Consider the following 22,078-nt stretch of genomic DNA (forward strand, 5'->3'; position numbering starts at 1 on the left):
GTAAAGAGCACCACTGTAATGTAGTTAGACTCTAGGGTTTTACACTGACTTAATAAAGTATTTCAAAATAATATTATGGTTTTGTAGCAAAGATTTCAAAATATGCATCCTGGAAAATAAACAAAGTTCCTGAAAGTTGGGCTTCTTTCAAGTAACTATCCTTAAGACAATATCAGTAATTAAAAAAAAACCCTAAACCAACAAAAAAAACAACCAACCAAAAAAACCCAACCCAGACAGCTCCCCAAAAAACCCTGCAGACTGCATGCCCCCCCCGATGTTTCTGAATGTGAAACTTACATTCATTTCCACTAAGTGGAAGAAAGTTCTAAAGTTCTCTTTTATGGGATTTACATTATTGGTAATTTGATTTTTGGAGATAATATGACTGATAATGTTACAAGGCTAGAAACAATGTAAGAGCTTTTTCTAGATACCTTTAGGAATTAAACATTTGCAGCTCTTACTATTTTTGATCCTTTGAAAACTTAAAACTAGCAAAGGGATACAAAGGTTATTACTAGTCTTTTGCATTGGAATAGCATAATGTTGGGGAGAGGAAGCCTACACTAGAATGAAAGGGAAAATTAATATATTTGCACTCTTCTCTAAAATTGTAGCCTGTGGAGGATAGAAGGAGAGTTCGAGCAATTCTACCTTACACCAAAGTGCCAGAAACTGATGAAATAAGGTATGTTTTAGTAATAGGCAGAAGCAGCTGTGAAATTCTTGGAGTATTCATAAATACTCATGATTTCAGTATATGTTCACTATGTAAATACTTTTCAATTGCATCTTAGACAACGCTCTGGGAGGTTAAAGGTATAATGTCTCTTTTTTTCTTGTCTGTCTCGTGTCTTGTCATCTCTCTCCTTGTCTTTTTTTTCTTCCCCCCCCCCCCCCCCCCCCCCCGAGGAATAACACTTTTAATCTGGGTATACTGTTTGCATTAATTGTAAGGGGAGTTACATTTAATTGCTAGAACTATGAGACTTAGTTTAGAAATAGAACATTACTAATTTCAAATGCTTACCCACTTTGAGAAAAATGTTAAGTTTGTGCATGAAGGAATTCTGTGCAAAAATCTCATGTGAGGGTTTGAAATAAATTGGCTCCAAATTTGCCTGCAGAAGTAGCTAATAACAGATAAATAGTTCAAACCAAACTAATCTTGACCCCTAGAAAGAGAATGTGAGAATTGACTCTGATAAAATTAAGAACAGTATTTTTAGTGTCTTCCTTGAAATAAGGAGAAAAAGGAGAGGCTGCCAAAAAACCCTTGCCTTTAATATTCTAGCACTTATTTTGTTGCCTGTGCCTAAAAAGTCTTGTCCTTAAAATAGAGCAAGAATGATTCCTTTTCCTTCTCCCTCTCTCCCCTTTTGGAAGGAGTCTGTATTGAACAAATGATACTTTTAAATGTTGAATCTTAATATTTTAAAAAGCTATTGAATTGCCTCTCTAGATGCCAGGTGCCCACTGAGCTGATCTGTCTCTCCCCCTCCTCAATTGGACAGGGAGAAGAAAATATGACAAAAGACTTGTGAGTCGAGGTAAGGACAGGGAGATCCCTCAGCAATTAGTCACAGGCAAAACAGACTTAGCTTGGGAAAATTAATTTCCTTTATTGCCAATTAACACCAGAGTAGGATAATGAGCAATAAGAACAAAACTAAAAACACCTTCCCCCCACCCCTCCCTTCTTCCTGGGCTCAACTTCACTCCCAAATTCTCTACTTCCTCCCACTGAGCGATACAGGGGAATGGGGACTGCTGTCAGTTCATCACATGTTGTCTCTGCTGCTTCTTCCTCCTCACACTCTTCCCCTGCTGCAGTGCGGGGTCCCACCCACGGGAGACAGTCATCCAGGAACTTCTCCAACATGAGTCCTTCCCATGGGCTGCAGTTCTTCACTAACTGCTCCAGCATGTGTCCTTTCCACGGGGTGCCGTCCTTCAGGAACAGACTGCTCCAGTGTGGGTCCCTTCCTGGAGTCCTAAGTCCTGCCAGCAAACCTGCTCTAGTGTGGGCTCTTCTCTCCACGGGTCCATAGTGCCTCCTTCAGCCTGTCACTGCCTCCTGCTCCATCCTCCACAGGCTGCAGGGGGAGGGATATCTGCTCCTCCATGGACCTCCATGGGCTGCAGAGGGACAGCCTGCATCACCACGGTCTTCTCCATGGGCTGCAGGGGAATCTCTGCTCCAGTGCCTGCAGCACCTCCTCACCCTCATTCTTCACTGACCTTGGTGTCTGCAAAGTTGTTTCTCTCATATTCTCACTCTTTACTCTTTTCTGGCTGCTTTTGTGCAGATTTTTCCTCCCTTCTTAAATATGTTATCACAGGCGCTACCACCATCACTGATTGGCTCAGGCACCCCTGAAGCTCCCCTGCTACCAAAACCACATAAACCCAGTAAACTCACTGTCATACTTGTTTATTTTTTCTGTGAACTGCTACTCATTTCCTTTCTAATGTTGATCTATCTAGAAAATCTATGGGATGGTCTTTACTCCATACTTCTCTTGCATTTTCACAATATATATTATGTGGAAAAGATGCAAAACCAACAGTCCTATAGCTAATAGAAGAATGTATACTAGTTGCTTGGAATTAATATTGCTTTCTTGATATGAGGTTCTTTTCAGATAAAAAAATAAAAAGATTTGGAAGACGTTATTAGTGATTTTTAATGAGACCATCTTGTTTTCACAAGTTGATAGAAAATGCTGGTTGAATTGGGTTCTTGATAGGACTATTAGCCTAAGATTATGGAGAAAGGTATATGACAGCTTTATATCCTCATTGGGGTGGAAATTTATCCCAAGGTTGCATGGCCAGTCCATTCTGACCTCTTTAAAAAACACCGTGAGGATATTAATCTTTGAGAAGTCCTTCTTCTAAGCATACAAAACCGTGGTAAGACGGGAGGGAACTCCCTAATTGTGTATTGCAAGTAGGGCTTCTTTCTATTCTTATGCATAGTAGGATCCATCAAGTCCAATAAATGCCTAATTGCACCTACCAATTTAAGAGGAAAAAGTATTTCATTACTCTGCTATGGTAACAAGAATTGCAGGAAATTATGCCTTTTCTCCCTTTTCTAGGATACAGCTGAAATGTAAAGTTCTGTGTGTCTGGCTAGGCTTCTGAGATCTGTGTGATAAAATAGTTCTGTTCATAGCAATGCTGGGACAAAGTACTCTGTTTTAGGTCAAATTAATGTACTATAATCTTGTACTGCAATGTACTCTTGAAAATTTTATGTATTTCAGGGAATCTTGACTTAATTTTGATGTTATAATTAATATTTAGAAAGCTTGAAGTATTTCAGGGTTAATTCCAACCAGTCTTGCATGCAATAACTTACTGTGAACTTCTTTGTAATAGAACTGATTTAGAATGGCCTTGCTGTTTATTGTACATTGTTAAGATTTAGGTTCAGTAGTAGCTGAATTAATTCTAAGTATTTTCATTAGCCTTTTTTATTCTTGCTGTTTGCTTTGTGCTCAACTAATGCATTTTCTGTTACCCTCTGTCACAGATGAATTATTAAGAGAAGTCATCATTGTAGTGTTAACTAAAAGGGGTTTATTAATGATTAAATGATGATTAAATGGTAATTGATTGAACAAAAATCAAATGGTAAATAATGATTAAGCAGTAATTGGATGGTAATTAAGCAGTGATTTGACAATTATTTACATTATCATTAAATCATAATTTAGACTGATTAGACAATGATTTAGCAGTCAAACACTACTACTTACTACACTTGTAATAAGCTATAGCTGGATATATAAGTGTTGCTAGCATACAATATACTCTTAGGCCTAATGTAAAATGTTGCTTACTTCATTATAGATATCACATGCTGGGTAAGGGGTCTCTCAACCTTGAGGAGTAACCTTGAGAGGTGTCCCTTTTCAAGGGGGAGATCACCACTATGCAGCCTGCTGCCATACAGGAGAACTCAATGGGCTTGGGCAGGGAGCTACAGATATTTATAGCATAAAGTGATTGACTCCATAGTCACACCTGCTTTTGGCACATATGCAGTTGTAGCAGTTTTAGTTTTGTCTGGTCCCAGCTCAGGCTGGTACTGTTAGCTCCTGATAAGACATTGCTTAGACTCCTTGGTTCCTGAGAAGATATGGCCTAGCACAATTCTCAAGGTTTGCATGGCAGGACTGATTTCAGATTTCAGTCAGGCCTACTTGTCAGTAATGCTTGAACTAAAGTATTGTTCACTCAGAGTGGGTGCATCCATCACACCCTCTCAAACGAGAGACATTCTGTAGAAAATTGCAGTCTAATTCTGGATTGAACTAGTAGTTGATGAGCTTCAGTACCTCATAGCTATTGCCTGTATTCCTAATGCATCACCTGACTTGACTGAGAAGTCTCCCTGTGCTCCAGTGAAAGGTTTTCATATGACCTGATGTTGTGGTTTAACCCTGGACAGCAACTCAGCACCAACAGACACTGGAGCAGTAATTTGCCTGGATGGATTCATTTTGGCTGTTTTTTCTTTCAGTTCCTGTACTTGAGCCTCTAGTCTCCAGGCAGGTTCACCATCCCGCTTCCTCATGTCCTCCCCATGGTCACACAGGAAGAACCACAGGGTAGCGTGTGGTGTGTACCACTAGTAACCCTCTCCCCTAAACACAAAAAGGCTGACTCTTAATAGCCAAGACATTGGTCAGTATGGGTGAGGAAGACCTATCCTTCTTTAATTGCTGGATCAATTGTTGGGACATTTTCTCCACAGCCAAGATGCAGGCCTATAGGGAGGAAGTGAGATTCTCTTTGAATTCTCAGAGTTGGCTGGCCAATCCATCCGCAGTTGGTGCTTCTGTGTCTCTCCAGCTGATTATTGCCAGGGTGTTGGCATATGATGTTGGAGCACTTTGTACAAACTTTTGTCAAATGGACCGTGTGCACCAGACTTCATCTGGGTCTTTGGATACCTAGTTGTCATCCAGGTTGCTATAGATCACCTTCACCACAGCTAGTTCCCTCAGATACTTGATACCTCCCTCAGTGGTGGTCTATTTGTTTTGGGAATTTGCAAGACCTTCCTTGAAGAGATACTTGTCCTTCACACTTGACAGGAGCTGTCTCCAAAGACCAAGGACTCCTGTCCCTTTTCCAATCCTTTTGTCAGTGGCCTTATCCCTAGCAAGGGATCCCAGCTGCTGAGTTTCCTTACACTCTAATTCCTGACTATTGGCTCCAGTATCCCAGCATCAGAGTAAGTAGCTGATAATTTGCTCACCTGGTTGATAGCTTCACATATCTCACAGCCCACTTAGGGATAGGGTGGTTTCTGTATAATTTATGATTTCAATTCTGTTCTTGTGGCTGCCCTGCTGCAGAACAGGCTGCCTCTTCTGATTCTCTCTCCTGCTCCCTCTTAAGAGAAGCTTCTTCATCCTTTACTTGAGTTGACTTCTGCTTCCATTGTTTCCTTTTAATTATAAAAGTGACTGATATAGTTGAGGGCTGGGTCTCTGGTTTAGCCACAGTGTCTGTTGGTATGTTTTCAGATCCAGAGACCCTCTTTTCTATTCAGCACCCTCAAGGAGTACAGAGCAGTGTTCAGTAGGTGCAGGCGAGACCCCAGCACAGTGTGATAAGTTGTGCCTCTTTAGAATAGCCAGAGCATCTTTTTTCAAATGTTCTATCACTTCATCAGGATCTGGGAGTGAAGTCCCAGACCACTGGATGTGACAGCTTTTTTATATAGTTGCCCATATTCTCCCACATGCCTTGCCACCCATAACCACGCTGCTGTGGAGCCTTGGTGATATTCCTAAATAATTGGTTAACCTTGGAAAAAGCAGAAACAATATTCTCAAGAAGTACCAATAGAAGTATTTTGATTACCCAAGAATGTTAAAGATACTGAAGAGTTGTTATAACGAGTGAGAAAACATCATGGAAGGTGGTGAAGGTGCCATTCTGTATTTCTTCCACAAAATACCTCTTAGAGGAAGTGTAATTGTTAGTTGTCTCCATGAGATGGTTCTCAAAGTCCAGTAATGGCATCAGTACAGAGCCCAAATAGCAGTTTAAGCTCAAGGTAGTGTTTTAATAATAAATCTCACAGGCAAAACAGCACTAAGCGCTACAGAGCACAGCAAACTGCAAAAGCCAAAACCAGTCTTTAACATGTTCAACAAAAAAGAGAGTACGGCACAGATCAGATAAACTAATGTTGAGGACAGAGAAATTGATATCATGACTAGCAACTGTTAACAGATATAATATTTATAACTTCCTTCTAATACACTCTGGTCATATCTGTTATTATCTCAAATCCTTGGAGTCCCTTGTTGGGTGCCAAAGAGGACTGTTGTGGTTTAACCCCAGCTGGCAGCTAAGCACCACACAGCTGCTCACTCACTTCCCCCCCCCCCCCCCCCGTGGAATGGAGGAAAAATTGGAAGAATAAAAATGAGAGAGAAACTCATGGGTTGAGATAAAGACAATTTAATAATTAGAAAGAAATTATAAAAAAAAAAAGTAAGGGGGAAAAACCCCCAAACCCAGCAACCAACAAAGAGAGGAAAATGAAACCCAAGAAAGACAAGTGATGCAAATGAAAACAATTGCTTACCACCAACTGACCAATGTCCAGCAACCTCCACCCTCAGTTTTATTGCTAAGCATGATGTCATATGGTATGGACTATCCCTTTGGCCGGTTTGGGTCAGCTGGGACAGCTATGTCCCCTCCCAACTTTTTGTGCACCTCCAATCTACTTGCTGGCAGGGCAGTGTGAGGAGCCGAAAAGGCCTTGATGCTGTGTGAGCACTGTTCAGCAATAACTAAAACATCCCTCTGTTATCAATGCTGTTTTCAGCCCTATTCCAAAACATAGCCCCATGCAAACTACTATGAAGAAATTTAATTCTATCCCAGACAAGATGGGTATGCCTGAGTTTGGGATTACACTTAGGAATAATTTATACTAACCTTCTGGTAACGAAACTCCCTTGGACATCTTAATGCTTTGTATTTATGTTCTTCCTGTAGCTAACTGCAAGTCTTTTTGAGGAACTATTCTGTATCTTCTTTTCAGCACTTTTTTTCATACACAAAGACCTAAATAGTAGATATTCCACAGGCTTTATGCTGTGATTTAACCCCAGCCCGCAACTAAGTACCACGCAGTTGCTTGCTCCCTCTCGCTTGCTCCCTCACTCTCTCTTCCTCCCTCCCCCCCCCGGATGGGGAAGAGAATCAGAAAAAGGTAAAACCTGTGGATTGAGATAAGAACAGTTTAATAATTGAAATAAAGTAAAAATAATAACAGTAATAATATTTGTAATGAAGAGGAGAGGGAAGAATAAAATCAAAGGGGAAAAACCCCACAAGTGATGCATAATACAGTTGCTCACCACCTGCTGACCAATGCCCAGCCAGTCTCTAAGCAGCAATTGGTAGCTCCTGGCCAAGTACCCCCCTGTTTATATACTGAATGTGACGTTCTATGGTATGGAATATCCCTTTGGCTAGTTTGGGTCAGCTCTCCTGGCTCTTCTCTCTCCAAGCTTCTTGTGCACCTCCTCACTGGCAGAGCATGGGAAACTTGAGAAGTTCTTGATTTAGGGTAAGCACTACTTGGCAACAACTAAAAGATCAGTGTGTTATCAATGTTATTCTCATACTAAATCCAAAACACAGTACTGTACCAGCTACTAAGAAGAAAATTAACTCTATCCCAGTTGAAACCAGGACACCGTATTATACAAAGTTAGGTTTTGATAAAAGTATTATTTTCTTAGACTTTTAAGGGTATCTCTTGATTGTTTTTACTTGTTTAGTATTTGATCTCTCTTAATAAAAGAAGAATATTACTCTCTTAATTATGATTTTTTTTTGTTTTATGTGTCCTTAGCACACTTATATATTAGATATCTATTAGATTTGAAATGTAAATCAAAGAAGGATAAATATTCATCCATCATAGCTACTTAAACTGTGAAAAATGCATATGGTATGCTTAGGATACCCATAAATGTATCTTTAATGATCAGATTTCCTCAAATGTTTTGCTGAAACTCTACTCAAGAATTCATTGTGTTCATTAAACTTTGTATTATGATTGTACTTCTAACATAAATTTTACTGTAACTCTCTTCAGTTTCCTTAAAAGAGATATGTTTATTGTTCATAATGAATTGGAAGATGGCTGGATGTGGGTTACAAACCTACGGACAGATGAACAAGGTCTTATTGTAGAAGACCTGGTAGAAGAAGTGGTAAGTAATTTTATATTCAAATCTTATGCAGAACTGACGTGATTATTTTTTATTATTATTTGTGTAAGTTGAAATGAAATAAACCTAACCTAGTGTCATTTAATTGCCTGACTTTATGTACTTTTCTAAACCTTCCTGCAGTAATTGAATCTGCCAGTTTTTAGTTTAACAAACCTTTTACTCTAATTCAGTATCCAAACAAAGTACTTATTCACATATTATCCAAAGAAGTTCATTTGCAAATGAATGATACTGTGAACTTATTAGGCAGTTCCCTAAACTCACCAGTCCTGATAAAGAACTTGCTATATTCAGTTGCATTCTTTTTTGTTTGCTATGAAACATTCATAAATGTATAGACTGAAATTTTGTACTATAATATGTCTTCTGTGGGTTTTTTTTGAAGGCCAACTGTGGGTTTAAACGTATATTGATGAGTTAGTTAAACCTAGAAGGGCTTATGAAAAGTCAGGAAGCTAACCAGGTGACCTAAAGATAATTGAATTACTTCAGGAGAAGAGATGATTTAATGAATAAAAACACCTACCCCACCCTTCCACGTGCTTTTTTTTAAAGAAGTTCACCATTGCTTTGGAGTCCTGATGATGTTTGCTTTGCAGTATATGTATTTTGCTATTAGTAGAGTTTGCTTCACCTGTTTCTCACATCTATATCAGGATGCGAATGGCTAAACTGAAGTGGTAGTGTTAGAGTATCTAACTGTAGATTTCTACATTAGTAGTTGAAGTTCAGGAAAGTTGAGATTTAAGTTAAGAAGGACTTGAAGAGTGACAAACAACATTTTGAAGTAATGTGTTATGGCTGAATTTCCACTTAGTTAATAAAGTTGAAAACCCCTTTGCATGAACTGTGCAATACGCTATCTAGTTCAAAAATGTCTTGGACTTTGTAGTGCTGTTTATTTCTACAGAAGGTCTTAACCTATGAAGTTTATTTTTCTAAACTCAAGCATACTATTGTCATACACTTAATATGTTAATTCTCCTACTAGGGAAGAGAAGAAGATCCACATGAAGGCAAAATGTAAGGATTTTTGTTTTGTTATTAAAAGTAAATCATAAAATAACTGTAAACTTTAGCTATGAGATTGGGAGGGTGAACCAACTGTGTGTGTACTTTTTTTAATCTTAAGACTTTTCTTCTATACTAGCTGTTGAAGATACATAGGTCATTGATAGGAAATCTTGTATTAGTTATGCGTAATTTTAATGGATTTTGCAGTGATAAAATCTTGGATGAGTCTGTGTGATCACTTTATCCAGAATATGTACAACGGAGGATGTGGTGTTTTCTGATTTGTGGGGCTTTTTTTTTTTTTACTTCTAAAGCAAACTGTATGTGTAACCTTTTTTCAGGTCTGCTCAGCTCTAAATGCCTGAGAGGGAACAAAGCATCATTAGAGGAATGATAGTATGATAGTAGCACTTTCTCTATATTAGCCTCATGTGCTAACACACATCAGTAGTAAAGATGAGTAGCAAATGAAAGTTACATAAATTTTCTAGTAGCTGGATAGATTCATCTGTCCTCCATTTGCTTACTGTAATTGCAGCTGCTGCTTCCTGTATTTATTGCCCAGTTGGCAGTCTCCAAAGGACTGGTGATTGAAGAAGGCATTTCTTGTGTGTGTGGGTTATGTTTTGTTTGTTTGTTTAATAGGGGAAAGAAAACCATTGGTGTGTGACTTCAGTTTACTGGTCCCCAATGTTTTGCTAGTCAGTTTGGTATAGCAGCATAACAGTAGTAGGGATGCCTTCAAATACAAGAATTATTTTTGTTTTGTTTTGTAATACAAAGTAGTTTGTAGCAGATTCTTAGAGCTGTGACACTGTCAGTCCAGTTACTCATGCTGCTTAGAGGATTCCAGGGGAGGCAGGGATTTCTGCAAACACTCCAATAGCCAGAGATTATCCTGCAAAGGTCATATAAAAAGCAAGTTAGAACTAGAGCTCTTTTTTGATGCATAAAAGAGGATTTCTTTTACACATTTAAACACACGTGCATGCACACACACATGTGCTCTGCAATGAAAGGCCATATTTCTAGCTTTCCTTTAAAGGACAGGATGAGCTCTTAAGATGTAGCGTGTGCTGTGCCACATGTAAACTGAATTGCCATGCAATGTCAAGCTGTTTCCTATAATCATAGGTATCGAGTTGAGACTGGACAGATTGTTGTATTTTTTTAGGATGATGCGCTGATGCAGGACACTGGAAGATGTAAGATGTAATATTAAAGCAATTCATATTCAATAGTCTAACAAAGCTAGGCCTTATTTCCTCAGCTTCTAGAAAAATTCAATTTTAGTTATTCTGTACAGTATTTTCTGTACAGAAAATAAAGTATATATAAAGTAACTTTCATTAATCTCTGAGCTTTGCATTTCACACTTCAAATAAATTGCTGAGACTTGACTTCAAATATGCCTGTCAAATTATCTAGCATTTAAACAAAGCCTTTTCATCTCTAAACACACTTGGATTTGAACATGTACTTCATGTTGGACACTTGTATTGAAATGAGTTTATTTATATAGCTGTAGATACCTATTTTTCATTCTGTTGGTAGAAAAACACAATCACTGAGTAACATAACAGTTGCTTATATAATCTATACGTACTAGATTTTTAAAATAAAGATTAATTCATAGGTGTCAGAGCTTTAGATGTTACATGAACTAAAAAAGAGAGCTGATAGTCTTGCTTTCTATTTTTTCTCTTCGTCTTTAAGATGGTTCCATGGGAAGATCTCCAAACAAGAGGCTTACAATTTGTTGATGACAGGTACTTGTATTTCAGATGGTAATACAGTGGTAGTGGAATGACACAAAATAATCCTGTTTATAACAGACTGCAGCAAAACCTGTATTTTCTGTATGAACATATGAGCATCAGACCTGTGGTTGCTACTACATTGGAAAAAAACTCATGGCTGAGCACTGAGTATTTTTTTTTAATGTTCTCAAGTACAGTTAGTTTCATAATTCTAATTGAAATAGTTAACTTTTTTTTGTAATTTATATAAATAAAAAAATATCTTGGGCTTTAAAATACCGAGGAGAAAATACTGTTATGTACTTATGGGAGAATGTATTATAACCTTTTTTTAGTCTACTCATAGGGGAAATATTTTTAAAATGAAAACATCAAGATTTCTGACTCATACTGTCAAATAACATACCTTATATATGAGAACAAAAAATTTTAGTTTTTTTTAAAACATTGTCAAACCTCCCACATGCACACGATATGCTCTTGTAAAGAGGTGGCAAAAGTGGGGATACGTTGTCAGCTACAGCCAAATGATTTTACATTAACTTTGGCTTTATCCCATTTTGGTGAAGAATGGGGGATCACTGTTGGAACTTACATCAGACTTTCTCCTTTAAGCATGCAATTCTTGCTAATTTGTACAGGAAGAGCTTTGATAAGAGCTCATAAATGACACTAAGATGAGTAACAGTGAATAACACTGTATTATGATATCTTTTCAGTTGGTCAGGTGTGCAGTTTTCTTGTGAGGCCTTCAGATAATACACCTGGTGATTATTCACTTTATTTTCGGACCAGTGAAAATATTCAGCGTTTTAAAATATGTCCAACATCAAGCAATCAATTTATGATGGGAGGCAGATATTATAATAGGTAAGTTTTAATAGTTGTATGTATTTTATACTTCTGTAAAGAATTTTTATAATGTATTGCTGATAACTTATTGATATGATAATAAGATTTCAGTATTAAGAATATACTAAGAGTTTTAACTAACTTGCTTAGTTGTAACTAACCACATTCTAAAAGCCTTCAAAAGCTTAAGTGTAACTTGTTTCTTTTGAAGTATTTTTCTCCTGTAAATTATTTTCTTCACCCTATAAATTGGATTATGACATGTAATTAGGAGAATGCTGTGTTGTCTTGGAAGCTACTATTTATAATAGGGAGTTTTATATATATGAGAGGGGAAAAATAAAATGTTAGTTTTATCAGAGACATTCAGTAGGGATTTTAAAGTATAAATAATAGAAATGTGTATTGACAAGAAAGGGAAAAATTATTTTAATTGTTGAAAAAAGTAATTAAATTGATCTCCTTAAAACATGTGAATGATATTTTGGTCAGAAGTGCAGATCAGTTAGAGTGGTGAAACTTAGGATGGGTTTATTTTGTCATGGGTATAAAAATATGGTAATATGTACAAAAAGAAATTACGAGAGATAACCTTTCCCTTTCATTGGAGAAGCTATCAATATAGCTCCATCACTGAATCTGTGACAACTTTATGAATAAGATTAACAAGACTTCTCAGTAGTGAAAACTCAACTTTCTCTTTTGAGGCCATTGCCTGTCACAATCAGAAATTTTCCAGACTCGTTCACCTAGAACCAGAGCGTTCTTCATCCCAGTAGAGGATTTCTCTTACTTCCAGCTTGGCTTCTGAGTGGGTAGACATCCAGCAGCTAGTGTGTCTAAGAAAACGTCAAGGTCTCCTAACTAAGTTCAGTGGACTTCTTCATATGATTTCAAATAGACGATGGTTTGAGATTAAGCAATTGGAACCTTATTAACCTATGTATATCCCACACACAGGCTGCTTGAGTACCTTCTACATTAATCAGTCTGGCCTCCAGACATCCTCATTGAAAATCAAGCTAGCTGCAGTGTCAGCCTTTGATGAAGGTAAATCCTGTTTTGCCCATTCTCTAGTTACATGGTTTATTAGGAGGATGATAGGCTAAAAGCCCACACCCTAGGTGATGTCAAACTAATTAGCAAATTAGTGGAAGTCTTATTAATCTCAAATGGCTTTGCAACATTAGATAGTATATTCCAGAAGCTTCCTGCAATAAATTATTTAACAAATTAATTTTCCAGTGCTGGATTTACTTGAAGTGTATATATAAAATAAATTTACCTAGAGAAGATTCTTTCCTTGACATTGGATAGAAAACAAGATTAAAATATTAAGCATCACCAGGTTATGATAATATGCTTTTAGAGGTTTTTTTGAATATTTTGGTACCTAGGTTGCAAAGATCCTCCTCAGTGAAAGAGAACTGCTTGGCTTTGAAAGACTTCTAGTTTTAGTTGAATGTTTTGGGGAACTACTAATGTACTCCTAGGCTCAAATTCTGTCCAAGTTAGTATTTTCTGAAAGTTTATAATCTTGAAAGTTCAAACAGTATGTAATGCAAGATAATGATGCAAAATGAAGGTGGTAACTGCCCCAAATAATTTGCCATAAGATCTACTACAGAGGGCAATAAATAAGAAGCAGGAAAAAAGGATTAACTTTCTGTGGGCTTTTTAATTCTTGTACTGTTTTATTTGTTATGGACACTGGAAGAAGGAAGTCTTTAAATATATGAAGACTAAGGTGGATTGTTGTATGGAACAATCAGAAGTGGCTGAAAAGCATCAAATGGCATTGAATCCAGAACAGAAACATAGGAAATATGGATTTATGCAAGATAATGAAATTATTTATGAGCATTTCTTGAGGTGGAGAGAACATCTGTTTTTCTTTGTTATAACTTATCTAAAAACGTAGAGTTTGTCTTCATGGTGAAAATCTAGAGGTTGAAGAAGTGCTGTTTGTTTAAATGCATCTATTAAACAGTTTTAATTGATCTTTTTTATAATAAGCTATTTCTTTAAATGCCTGAAGATATCTACTTTAAATCTGATACTAGTATTAGACTGGAACTTTAAAAAAATCATCATTGGTAGTAGTGTTGTTTCTCTTAATATTCTTCTCTTGCTGTTTTAGTGATTGTAAGTGGGATTAAAAAAAATGGATAAAATAAAGCCAATCTGTTCTTTTGTTTGCAGAGTATTTCTGTTCTTTTGTTTGCAGAGTATTGATTGCAGTTCTAGTAACATAAATTATAGACTAATATTTTCCATACAAAAGTAAGAGCCTGGAGAATAGTAAGGAAACCAACTCAAAAGTTGGCTATTGTTTTATTTCCCAGGTAATTTGAATATCCAGGCATGGGACTGGAAGGTCTGCAACCTATATAAGAAATGCTATGTCTCTGCCTATATTCCAAAAGCAAGCCAAAATTATTCTGGGTGATCATGGGGAAAAATTCCTGGGTACATCTTGAGAATCTAGTGTTCTGTGATGCATAGGAAGACTACTTTTTATACTAACCTTTTCTCTTGGCATGTTCTCCCACCATTCTGTATATAAATTGCTCAAAACTTCTGTTGATGAGTATAACTAACAGACTGTATTTACACTCTCTCATATGGAGGTCTGCTTTCGTTATTTCTTATTCTTACATGATCTCTACAGAACAGCCAATCTGTAGTCTTTTAGTTGTCTATTTGAAGGTCCTAATATATAGGAAATGTTAAATACATTTTGAGTGAATTATTTTGACTATATAATGAAATAGTATTTTCCAATGGACTTCAGCAAAGCATGTAACTTCTGTGATCTTTCTGTTTATTATATTGATAAGATGGTTGATTACTGGAGTAATATCTACTTCTTAATGTAAAAATTGACAATGTCTGTTTGGGGTGGGGGGCAATTTTACTAACTGCGTATCATGAAATCTCAAACAGAAAAAATATGCTTATTAGCCTGTGGCCACACCATCCTGAACATTCTCTATTTCATCTCATCTCAGAAGCTAAGCAGTATTGGGCCCAGTTAGTACTTGGATGGGAGACTGCTTGGGAATAATGAATCCAGGTGTTGTAGGCTTCTAGCAAAGGGCCATGAAGATGATTAAGGGATTAGAGTATCTGTCATATGAGGACAGGTAGAGAGAGCTGGGAGCCTTCAGCTTTGAGAAGGTGGGGGATGGATCTTATCACTGTGTATAAATACCTCATGTGAGGGAGAAAAGAAGAAACAGACTCTTTTTAGTGGTGGCCAGTGACAGAAAAAAAGACAGTAGGCACAAATTGAAATACAGAAAATTCCATCTGAACAGAAACCAATTTTTTTGTGGTTTTGGGAGGTGTTTTACTAGTGTTTTTTCTCTCCTGTGAGGGTGATCAAACACTGGGAAAGGGTATCCAAAGAGGTTGTAGAATCTCCATCCTCAGAGATACTCAAAACATGACTGAACGAGGTCCTAAGCAAGCTGTTCTTCTTAACCCTTCTTTGAGATGGGGACTTGAACTAGATGATCTTGGAGGTCCCTTCCAACCTAAACTATTCTGTGAATAACTTCCATATTTTACAGGGGTTTTTTTTGTTCAATGGATAAGCCCAGAATCCTTAGCTGCTCCTCATAGGACATGCCTTCCAGCCCTTTCACCAGTTTGTTGCCGGCCTCTGGATGCATTCAAGTATCCTTTTTAAATTGTGGGGCCCCAAACTGCACACAATACTCAAGGTGAGGCTGCACCATTGCTAAATACAGTGGGATAATCACCTCTTTTGACCAGCTGGTTATGCTGTGTTTGATACACCCCGGGATGCGGTTTGCCCTCTTGGCTGCCAGGGCACACTGCTGACTCCTATTGAGTCTCCTGTTAACTAGCACCCCCAGATCCCTTTCTGCAGGGCTGCTCTCTAGTGTCTCTTCTCCCAATTTATGCTTGTGTCTGGCATTACTCCATCTCAGGTGCAGAATCCAGCATTTGTTCTTGTTAAATTTCACGCCTTTAACCATAGCCCAATGCTCCAATCTATCTATATCCCTCTGCAAGGCATCTTGTGCTTTCAGGGAGTCAACAGCACCTCCCATTTTGGTATCATCAGCAAACCTGCTCATGGTGCATTCAACTCCTGCATCCAGATCATCGATAAAAATATTGAACAGAACTGGCCCTAGAATTGAAACCTGAACACTGCTGGTCAATGGTCACCAGCCAGATGTAGCCCCATTCACTACAACCCTTTGAGCCCTGCCCTTCAGCCAGTTCTTCACCCAGTGCACCATGAACCTGCTCATTCCAGAGTTGGACAGCTTGTCCAGAAGGATGCTGTGAGGGACAATATCAGAAGCCTTACTAAAATCCAGAAAACCTATATCCACTGCCTTCCCTTCATCCGCTGGGCAGGTGACCTTATTGTAGAAGGATATCAGAATGTTTAGACAGGAGTTTCCCTTTGTGAGCCTATGATGTCTGTGCCTGATGATTGTATTGTCCTTTAAATGCCTTTCAGCAGTACCCGGTATAATCTTCTCTATAATTTTTCCAGGAACTGAGGTTAGACTAACAGGTCTGTGTAGTACCCTGGGTCTTCCCTCACGGCATTCTTGTAAATTGGAATAACAGTGGCTAGCTTCCAGTCATCAGGGACTTCCCCAGACTCCCAAGGCGTTTGGAAGATTATTGAGAGGGGGCCTGCTGTAACATCCGCTAGCTCCTTCAGTACTCTGGGATGAATCCCATCAGGCCTTATGGACTTGTGAACATTCAGCTGATACAGCTGGTCCCTTATAATTTCAGTGTCCACAAATGGAAAGGCACTGTTCCCACACTCATGGTCCTCTGGTTCAGGGGACCAGGCAGCCCAAGGTCTAGCAGTATTATTAAAGACTGAGGCAAAAAAAGCATTGAATGCCTCTGATTTTTCTTCATTGCTATTAGTCAGATGACCATCTTCAACAGGTACCAGTCCAATGTTTTCTTTGGACCTTCTCTTGCTATTAACATACTTTAAAAAGCCTTACTTGTTGTCTGGCAAAACACTGGCAATTTTCAACTTTAGTTGATCTTTGGCCTTTTGTGTCTTCTCCCTGCGTATATGAACCATAGCATTGTAATTTTCCTGAGAAGCCTGACCTTGCTTCCAGAGATCATACAATTTCTTTTTCCTTTTGAGCTCCACAAGGAGTTCCTTGTTCAGACAAGCTGGTCTTCTGCCCTGCTTGCCTGACTTGCAGCACAATGGGATTGCCTGCTCCTGTGCTTTTAAAAGGTGGTTCGTAAGAACTGACCAGCTCTCATGAACCCCTAAGTCCTCAAAAGCAGATTAGCTCCCTGAATAGCTTGAAGTTTGCTCTCCTGAAATCCAAGACAGCAACTCTGCTGTCCTTTTTTCTCACTACACTGAAAGTTTTAAACTCAACCATTTTGTGATCACTGTGGTCAAGACGGCCACCTACCATCACATCTCCCACAACTCCTCTATTCACAAACATCTTTCCTAGTTGGCACACTGAGGACCTGTGTGTCGTGGTTTAACCCAACCAGGTTTAAGCTGCAACGTGTTTTAAGCCGAAACCAGGACACTGTGACAAGAAGTTATCTTCCACAAACTTCAAGAATTTTCAAACCTGCTTGTCACAGCAGTATGGTATTCCCTGTTGATACCTGGGAAGTTGAAATCTCTCAGAAGGACAAGGGCTAACCGATCCAGAGATTTCTCCTAATTGCCTATAGACTAACTCATCAGTGTTAACATCCTGACTGGGTGATCTGTAGTAGACGCCTGCTATGACAGCTGCTTTGTTTTCCATCCCCCTAATCCTCACCCAGAGGCTCTCAACCATTTCATTGCTTACTGTAAGGGCTGCACAGTCACACCTCTCCCTTACATACAGTGCAACTCTCCCACCTCACCTGCCCTGCCTATCCCTCCTGAACAGCCTGTAGCCCTCCATCCCAGCTCTCCAATCATGGGACTCATTCCATCAAGTCTCACTAATACCAATGACATCAGAGCTCTGGGAGCTGACCAACGCTTCCAGTTCATCCTGTTTGTCTCTCACGCTGCATGTGTTGGCGCACAAGCATTTCAGATGTGCTCCTATGTCCTCAGTGCTCCCTGGAGCAGCATAAATGTTCCTATTAGCATTGCCACCCTCAGAAGATGCCATGCCAACCCTTGGCTGACCTACTGCAATCCTGTTGGTATCTCCTTCCCCCACTGATTCTAGTTTAAAGACCTCTGCATCTGTCCTGCCAGTTTACGATCAAAGAAGTATTTCCCCTGTCAAGACAGGTGGATCCCGTCAGGACCTAGCATACCTTGTGTCTCAAAGACTCTTCCGTAGTTATAAAAACCAAAGTTCTGGTGGAGGCACTGGTCCTGGAACCAGGTATTGATGTCTTGGGTTCACCTTTTTCTTCCAAAGCCTCTCCCCCTTAATGGGAGGATTGAAGAAAACACTACCTGTGCTTGCTTTTGGAATATAGGCAGAGACAGTATTGCTTATATAGGTTGTGGAACTTCCAGACCCATGTCTGGATATACAAACTATCTGGGAAATAATATTTAAATGTAACATAGTGTTTATTAATGCTTCTCTTCTGATTTTAGAAAGTGTGGTAGGATAGGCATACCTAACCTACCACATATCTCATGCTCCTTTCTCCTCCATCTGTTTTCTTTCTGAAATCTAATCTTCCTAAGAGAGAATTTTCCAAAAACTTGTAAAATTTAGGAGGGGAGCGGCAGCACAGGGTGGTGTACCTGGTGATTCCATGTCAATCCAGAAGATAAAAAACATTGACCCAACAGTTACACACTGAAAAAGCTTTCAAGTTATCTTTGAGGGATGAGGTATTTTGAGACTAGAAGAAGATTGGTGTTGTTGGAAGCCTTTTTTAACTGATAGATTAATTCATATTTTGATAGGCTGAACAATATGGGCTTAACATGTTAATTCATTTTCTTTATAATTTAATGATTTATAGAGTAGTGTTCTGCTTTCTGGATTATTCACGATTTGAAATGTCAACAGTTACAATAACTCTTAATTCACCCATTAAGTATTAAAAGAATGTTACTGCTCATGATGATGAGATATTTTTAAAATTTTCCAAGTAGCTAGGATCTGGGCAGCCTAATAAGCCCTATGCTAAACATTTTACAATTACTAAAGTAACTTTAATGTAGTATTGAGATTCATCTTTATTTCTCTATATCAAACCAAATTTAACCATTTTGGGCTGCTTTAGTGGTAAGACAATTTACAGTGACCACCTGAGTTGACTTTGTGTGGGGAAGAAGAGGGCTAAAGAAAAAAACCCCTTAATATCACTCCATCAAGGCATAAAGTCCTAGTCTCTATGGTACTCTTAACTCCAAAATGAGTTTTCAAATGAGAATAAACTCAGTTTATTCTTCGGCTCATTTTACAACATTGGAAGAAATCAGGCAGTTGCTTCTTATGTTGAGGGATGACTCCTGTTTTTTTAACCAAGGAAGGAGAGGAGACTTTGACAGTCAAAGTATTCTCAATTTGATGAAAGAGGAAAAAATTACATAAAGCTGCTTTATTATTGATTGCCCTTATAACAAGATGTTGGCAATAGCTATTTAACATGCAAAATATGAGTTATTATTTTATATAGTGTGGTAAAGCTTAAATTGTTATGGAGAAAATGGCATATGCATATTGCATATCAATAAAAATTGAAATTTATTTCATTTTTAGTAATACTGAGAAATTCAAGTCACTTTACAAACATGAAAAATAAAAATGTTGGTGGGAAGATTTGTTGACTTAAGCAAGTTCATAGCTTTAGAAAAATGACATAGAGAAAAAGAAAGCAAAGATGTCTTTCTACTGTTTTATTTATATATTTTTATTATCATTGTTATAGTATCCTATATCTTTCTTTTGGACAAAATTGTATCCCGTTGTAATAGGCCAAAGATCTATCACGTGTGTCATATTGATTACATTTGCACACACAGCTAACAGTGTATGTGAAGTGAGAAAGCATGAAGTATATTTTTGTTCTCCACTTAATTACTTAGTTCTTTATTTTCAGGTTGATATTTTGTATATGAATGGTTCATTTGTCTTGATGTTAATGTTGTTTCTCTTTATTACAATGTAACTTTCAGTAACTGCAAAAATAAGAGCAACTCAAAGATATGTTGAATTTTAACTTGTATCTGTCACTACTTCTCTCCTGTTCCTTCAAAATACAATTTAAAACTGATTCTGGTAATTAGAATGCAAGCTTTACTGTAGAGGAGTGTTACTGACTGGGTAGTTAATTTAACATGATAGCTCAGTGATTTTGAAGTATAATCTTCATAATCCACGTTACAAAACTTTTTTATTTCCCACTCCTGTCTTCCTAGAAAAAAAAATGCTTTGCTCAGTTTGAAGCATCTCCCATTCCCTTTCCCTAGTTTCTCTAGGACTTTGAAAATTATTACCAATAAAATAGCAATTTTTATCCTGGTTGGAGAGCTGGGAAATGCACATACATTACTTGTATGTGGAAAAAGTAGTGTACTCATTTGGCATTGTGATGGGTTGACCTTGACTGGCTGCCAGGTACTCACCAAGACCCTCTCTCACTCTCCCCCTCCTCAGTGGGACAGGGGGAGAAAATAAGATGAAAAACTTATGGGTCAGGATAGAGGCAGTTTAATAAAGACACGCAAAGGCTGCATGTGGAAGCAAAGGAAAACAAAAAGATTTATTCTCTACTTCCCATCAGCAAGCAATGTCCAGCCACTTCCTGGGAAGCAGGGCCTCAGTATGCTCAGTTGCTTTGGAAGGTAATTTCCTTAATAATGAATGCCCCTCTCCTCCTCCTCCTCCTCCTCCTTTCTCTTAACTTTTATTGCTGAGCACAATGTCATATGGTATGGAATGTTCTTTGGTCAGTTTGGGTCAGCTGTCCTGGCTATGTCCCCTCCCAACTGCTTGCTCACCCCCAGCCTGCTGGCCTTTGAGGAGCAGGGTTGGAGAGACAACCTTGGTGCTGTGCAAGCACTGCTCAGCAGTAGCCAAAACACTTGTGTGTTATCAACCTGTTCTAGCTACCAATACAAAGCACAGCACTATGAGGGCTGCTATGGGGAAAGTTAAATCCATCCTAGCCAGCCCCAATACAGGCATTTTCAACAATTGATTGAAAATGTTCGGTGGAGTTTAAAATTAATATGTTATGACTATGGTTCTGTGAATTTTCTTGACTTCAATATATTAGTAAATTGTCATTGCTGCAAATGAGATTATAATGTTTAACACTTGATTTTTATTATGAATTTGTGAGGAAATGTAGTGTGATTGCATGGAAAAGCAAATTCTTATACAGAGGAAAATCTAACTGGTTTAATATTTTAAATCTTATTTTTCTTATTTGAACAGTATTGCTGAGATCATTGAACATTATAGGAAAGAACAGATTGTTGAAGGATATTACCTTAAAGATCCTATTCCAATGCAGGTAAAACTTAATTTCTGAGTGCTTGTTATTGAAGATATTGACTTAATCCTCAAATAATTATAATATAGGAACTGAATTACAGCAGAGGTATCCATGATAGCTAAACAGCGTCATCCCCTCCTGTTTTTTTGTTTTGAGCTTGTGTGTTTCTTTCATTTTATACTCATATGCATTCACTTATCTAAGGTTGACTTGTTGTAAACAGAACATATGGTAAGCTTTGTCTGTGCTCTGGGGTGTAAATGCTCTGTCTTGTGCCCCCAGCTCTGGTCCCTGATGGAACCAATGTTGTGCCTTAATACCATGTTGGGGTGGGGGCGCAACTAGGCTGCCCTCTATTCTTCTGTGTCTGGCATCTTTCTTCCTCAAGAGAAAACTTATATGCACAGAAAAGCTTCAGAGATGATCAGGGGGCTGCAATTACAGTGCATGTTCTGGAATATTGTTGCCCTGTAGCATAAATTCATCCTAAGAGACCACCGATAATAAACAAATCACATTGTCTAGTTTTTCATAAAGTTTTAGCTAGTTGTAAAGTATATTTGTATACTTCGTTCCCTCTCTATTCTCAAACTTTTCTGTTTTGATGGTTAGAAATTCAATTTTAATTTTCAACCTAAATAGTTACCTCTCTGTTAGGTCTATTTTATTAATACAATTCTTGTATTCTTTAGT

At 38.1% G+C, this 22,078-nt stretch overlaps 1 protein-coding gene across 9 annotated transcripts in view; it reads left to right on the top strand.

Moving 5' to 3' along the window:
* LOC129783137 (ras GTPase-activating protein 1-like) overlaps positions 1-22,078 on the top strand; it is an 87,112-nt gene that overhangs the window by 25,213 nt on the left and 39,821 nt on the right. For all 9 annotated transcript variants that reach the window (XR_008745128.1, XR_008745126.1, XR_008745125.1 and 6 more), the window contains exons 4-9: positions 621-691; positions 8,153-8,270; positions 9,283-9,314; positions 11,022-11,074; positions 11,785-11,935; positions 21,325-21,403. Coding sequence is in view for 3 of the 9 variants with exons in the window: in XM_055792887.1 (XP_055648862.1) it covers positions 621-691; positions 8,153-8,270; positions 9,283-9,314; positions 11,022-11,074; positions 11,785-11,935; positions 21,325-21,403 (504 nt within the window). In the remaining 6 variants the exon portion in view is untranslated. The remainder of the gene's footprint in view (positions 1-620; positions 692-8,152; positions 8,271-9,282; positions 9,315-11,021; positions 11,075-11,784; positions 11,936-21,324; positions 21,404-22,078) is intronic.

Source organism: Falco peregrinus, chromosome W (genome assembly GCF_023634155.1).
Source record: "Falco peregrinus isolate bFalPer1 chromosome W, bFalPer1.pri, whole genome shotgun sequence".
Taxonomy (NCBI): domain Eukaryota; kingdom Metazoa; phylum Chordata; class Aves; order Falconiformes; family Falconidae; genus Falco; species Falco peregrinus.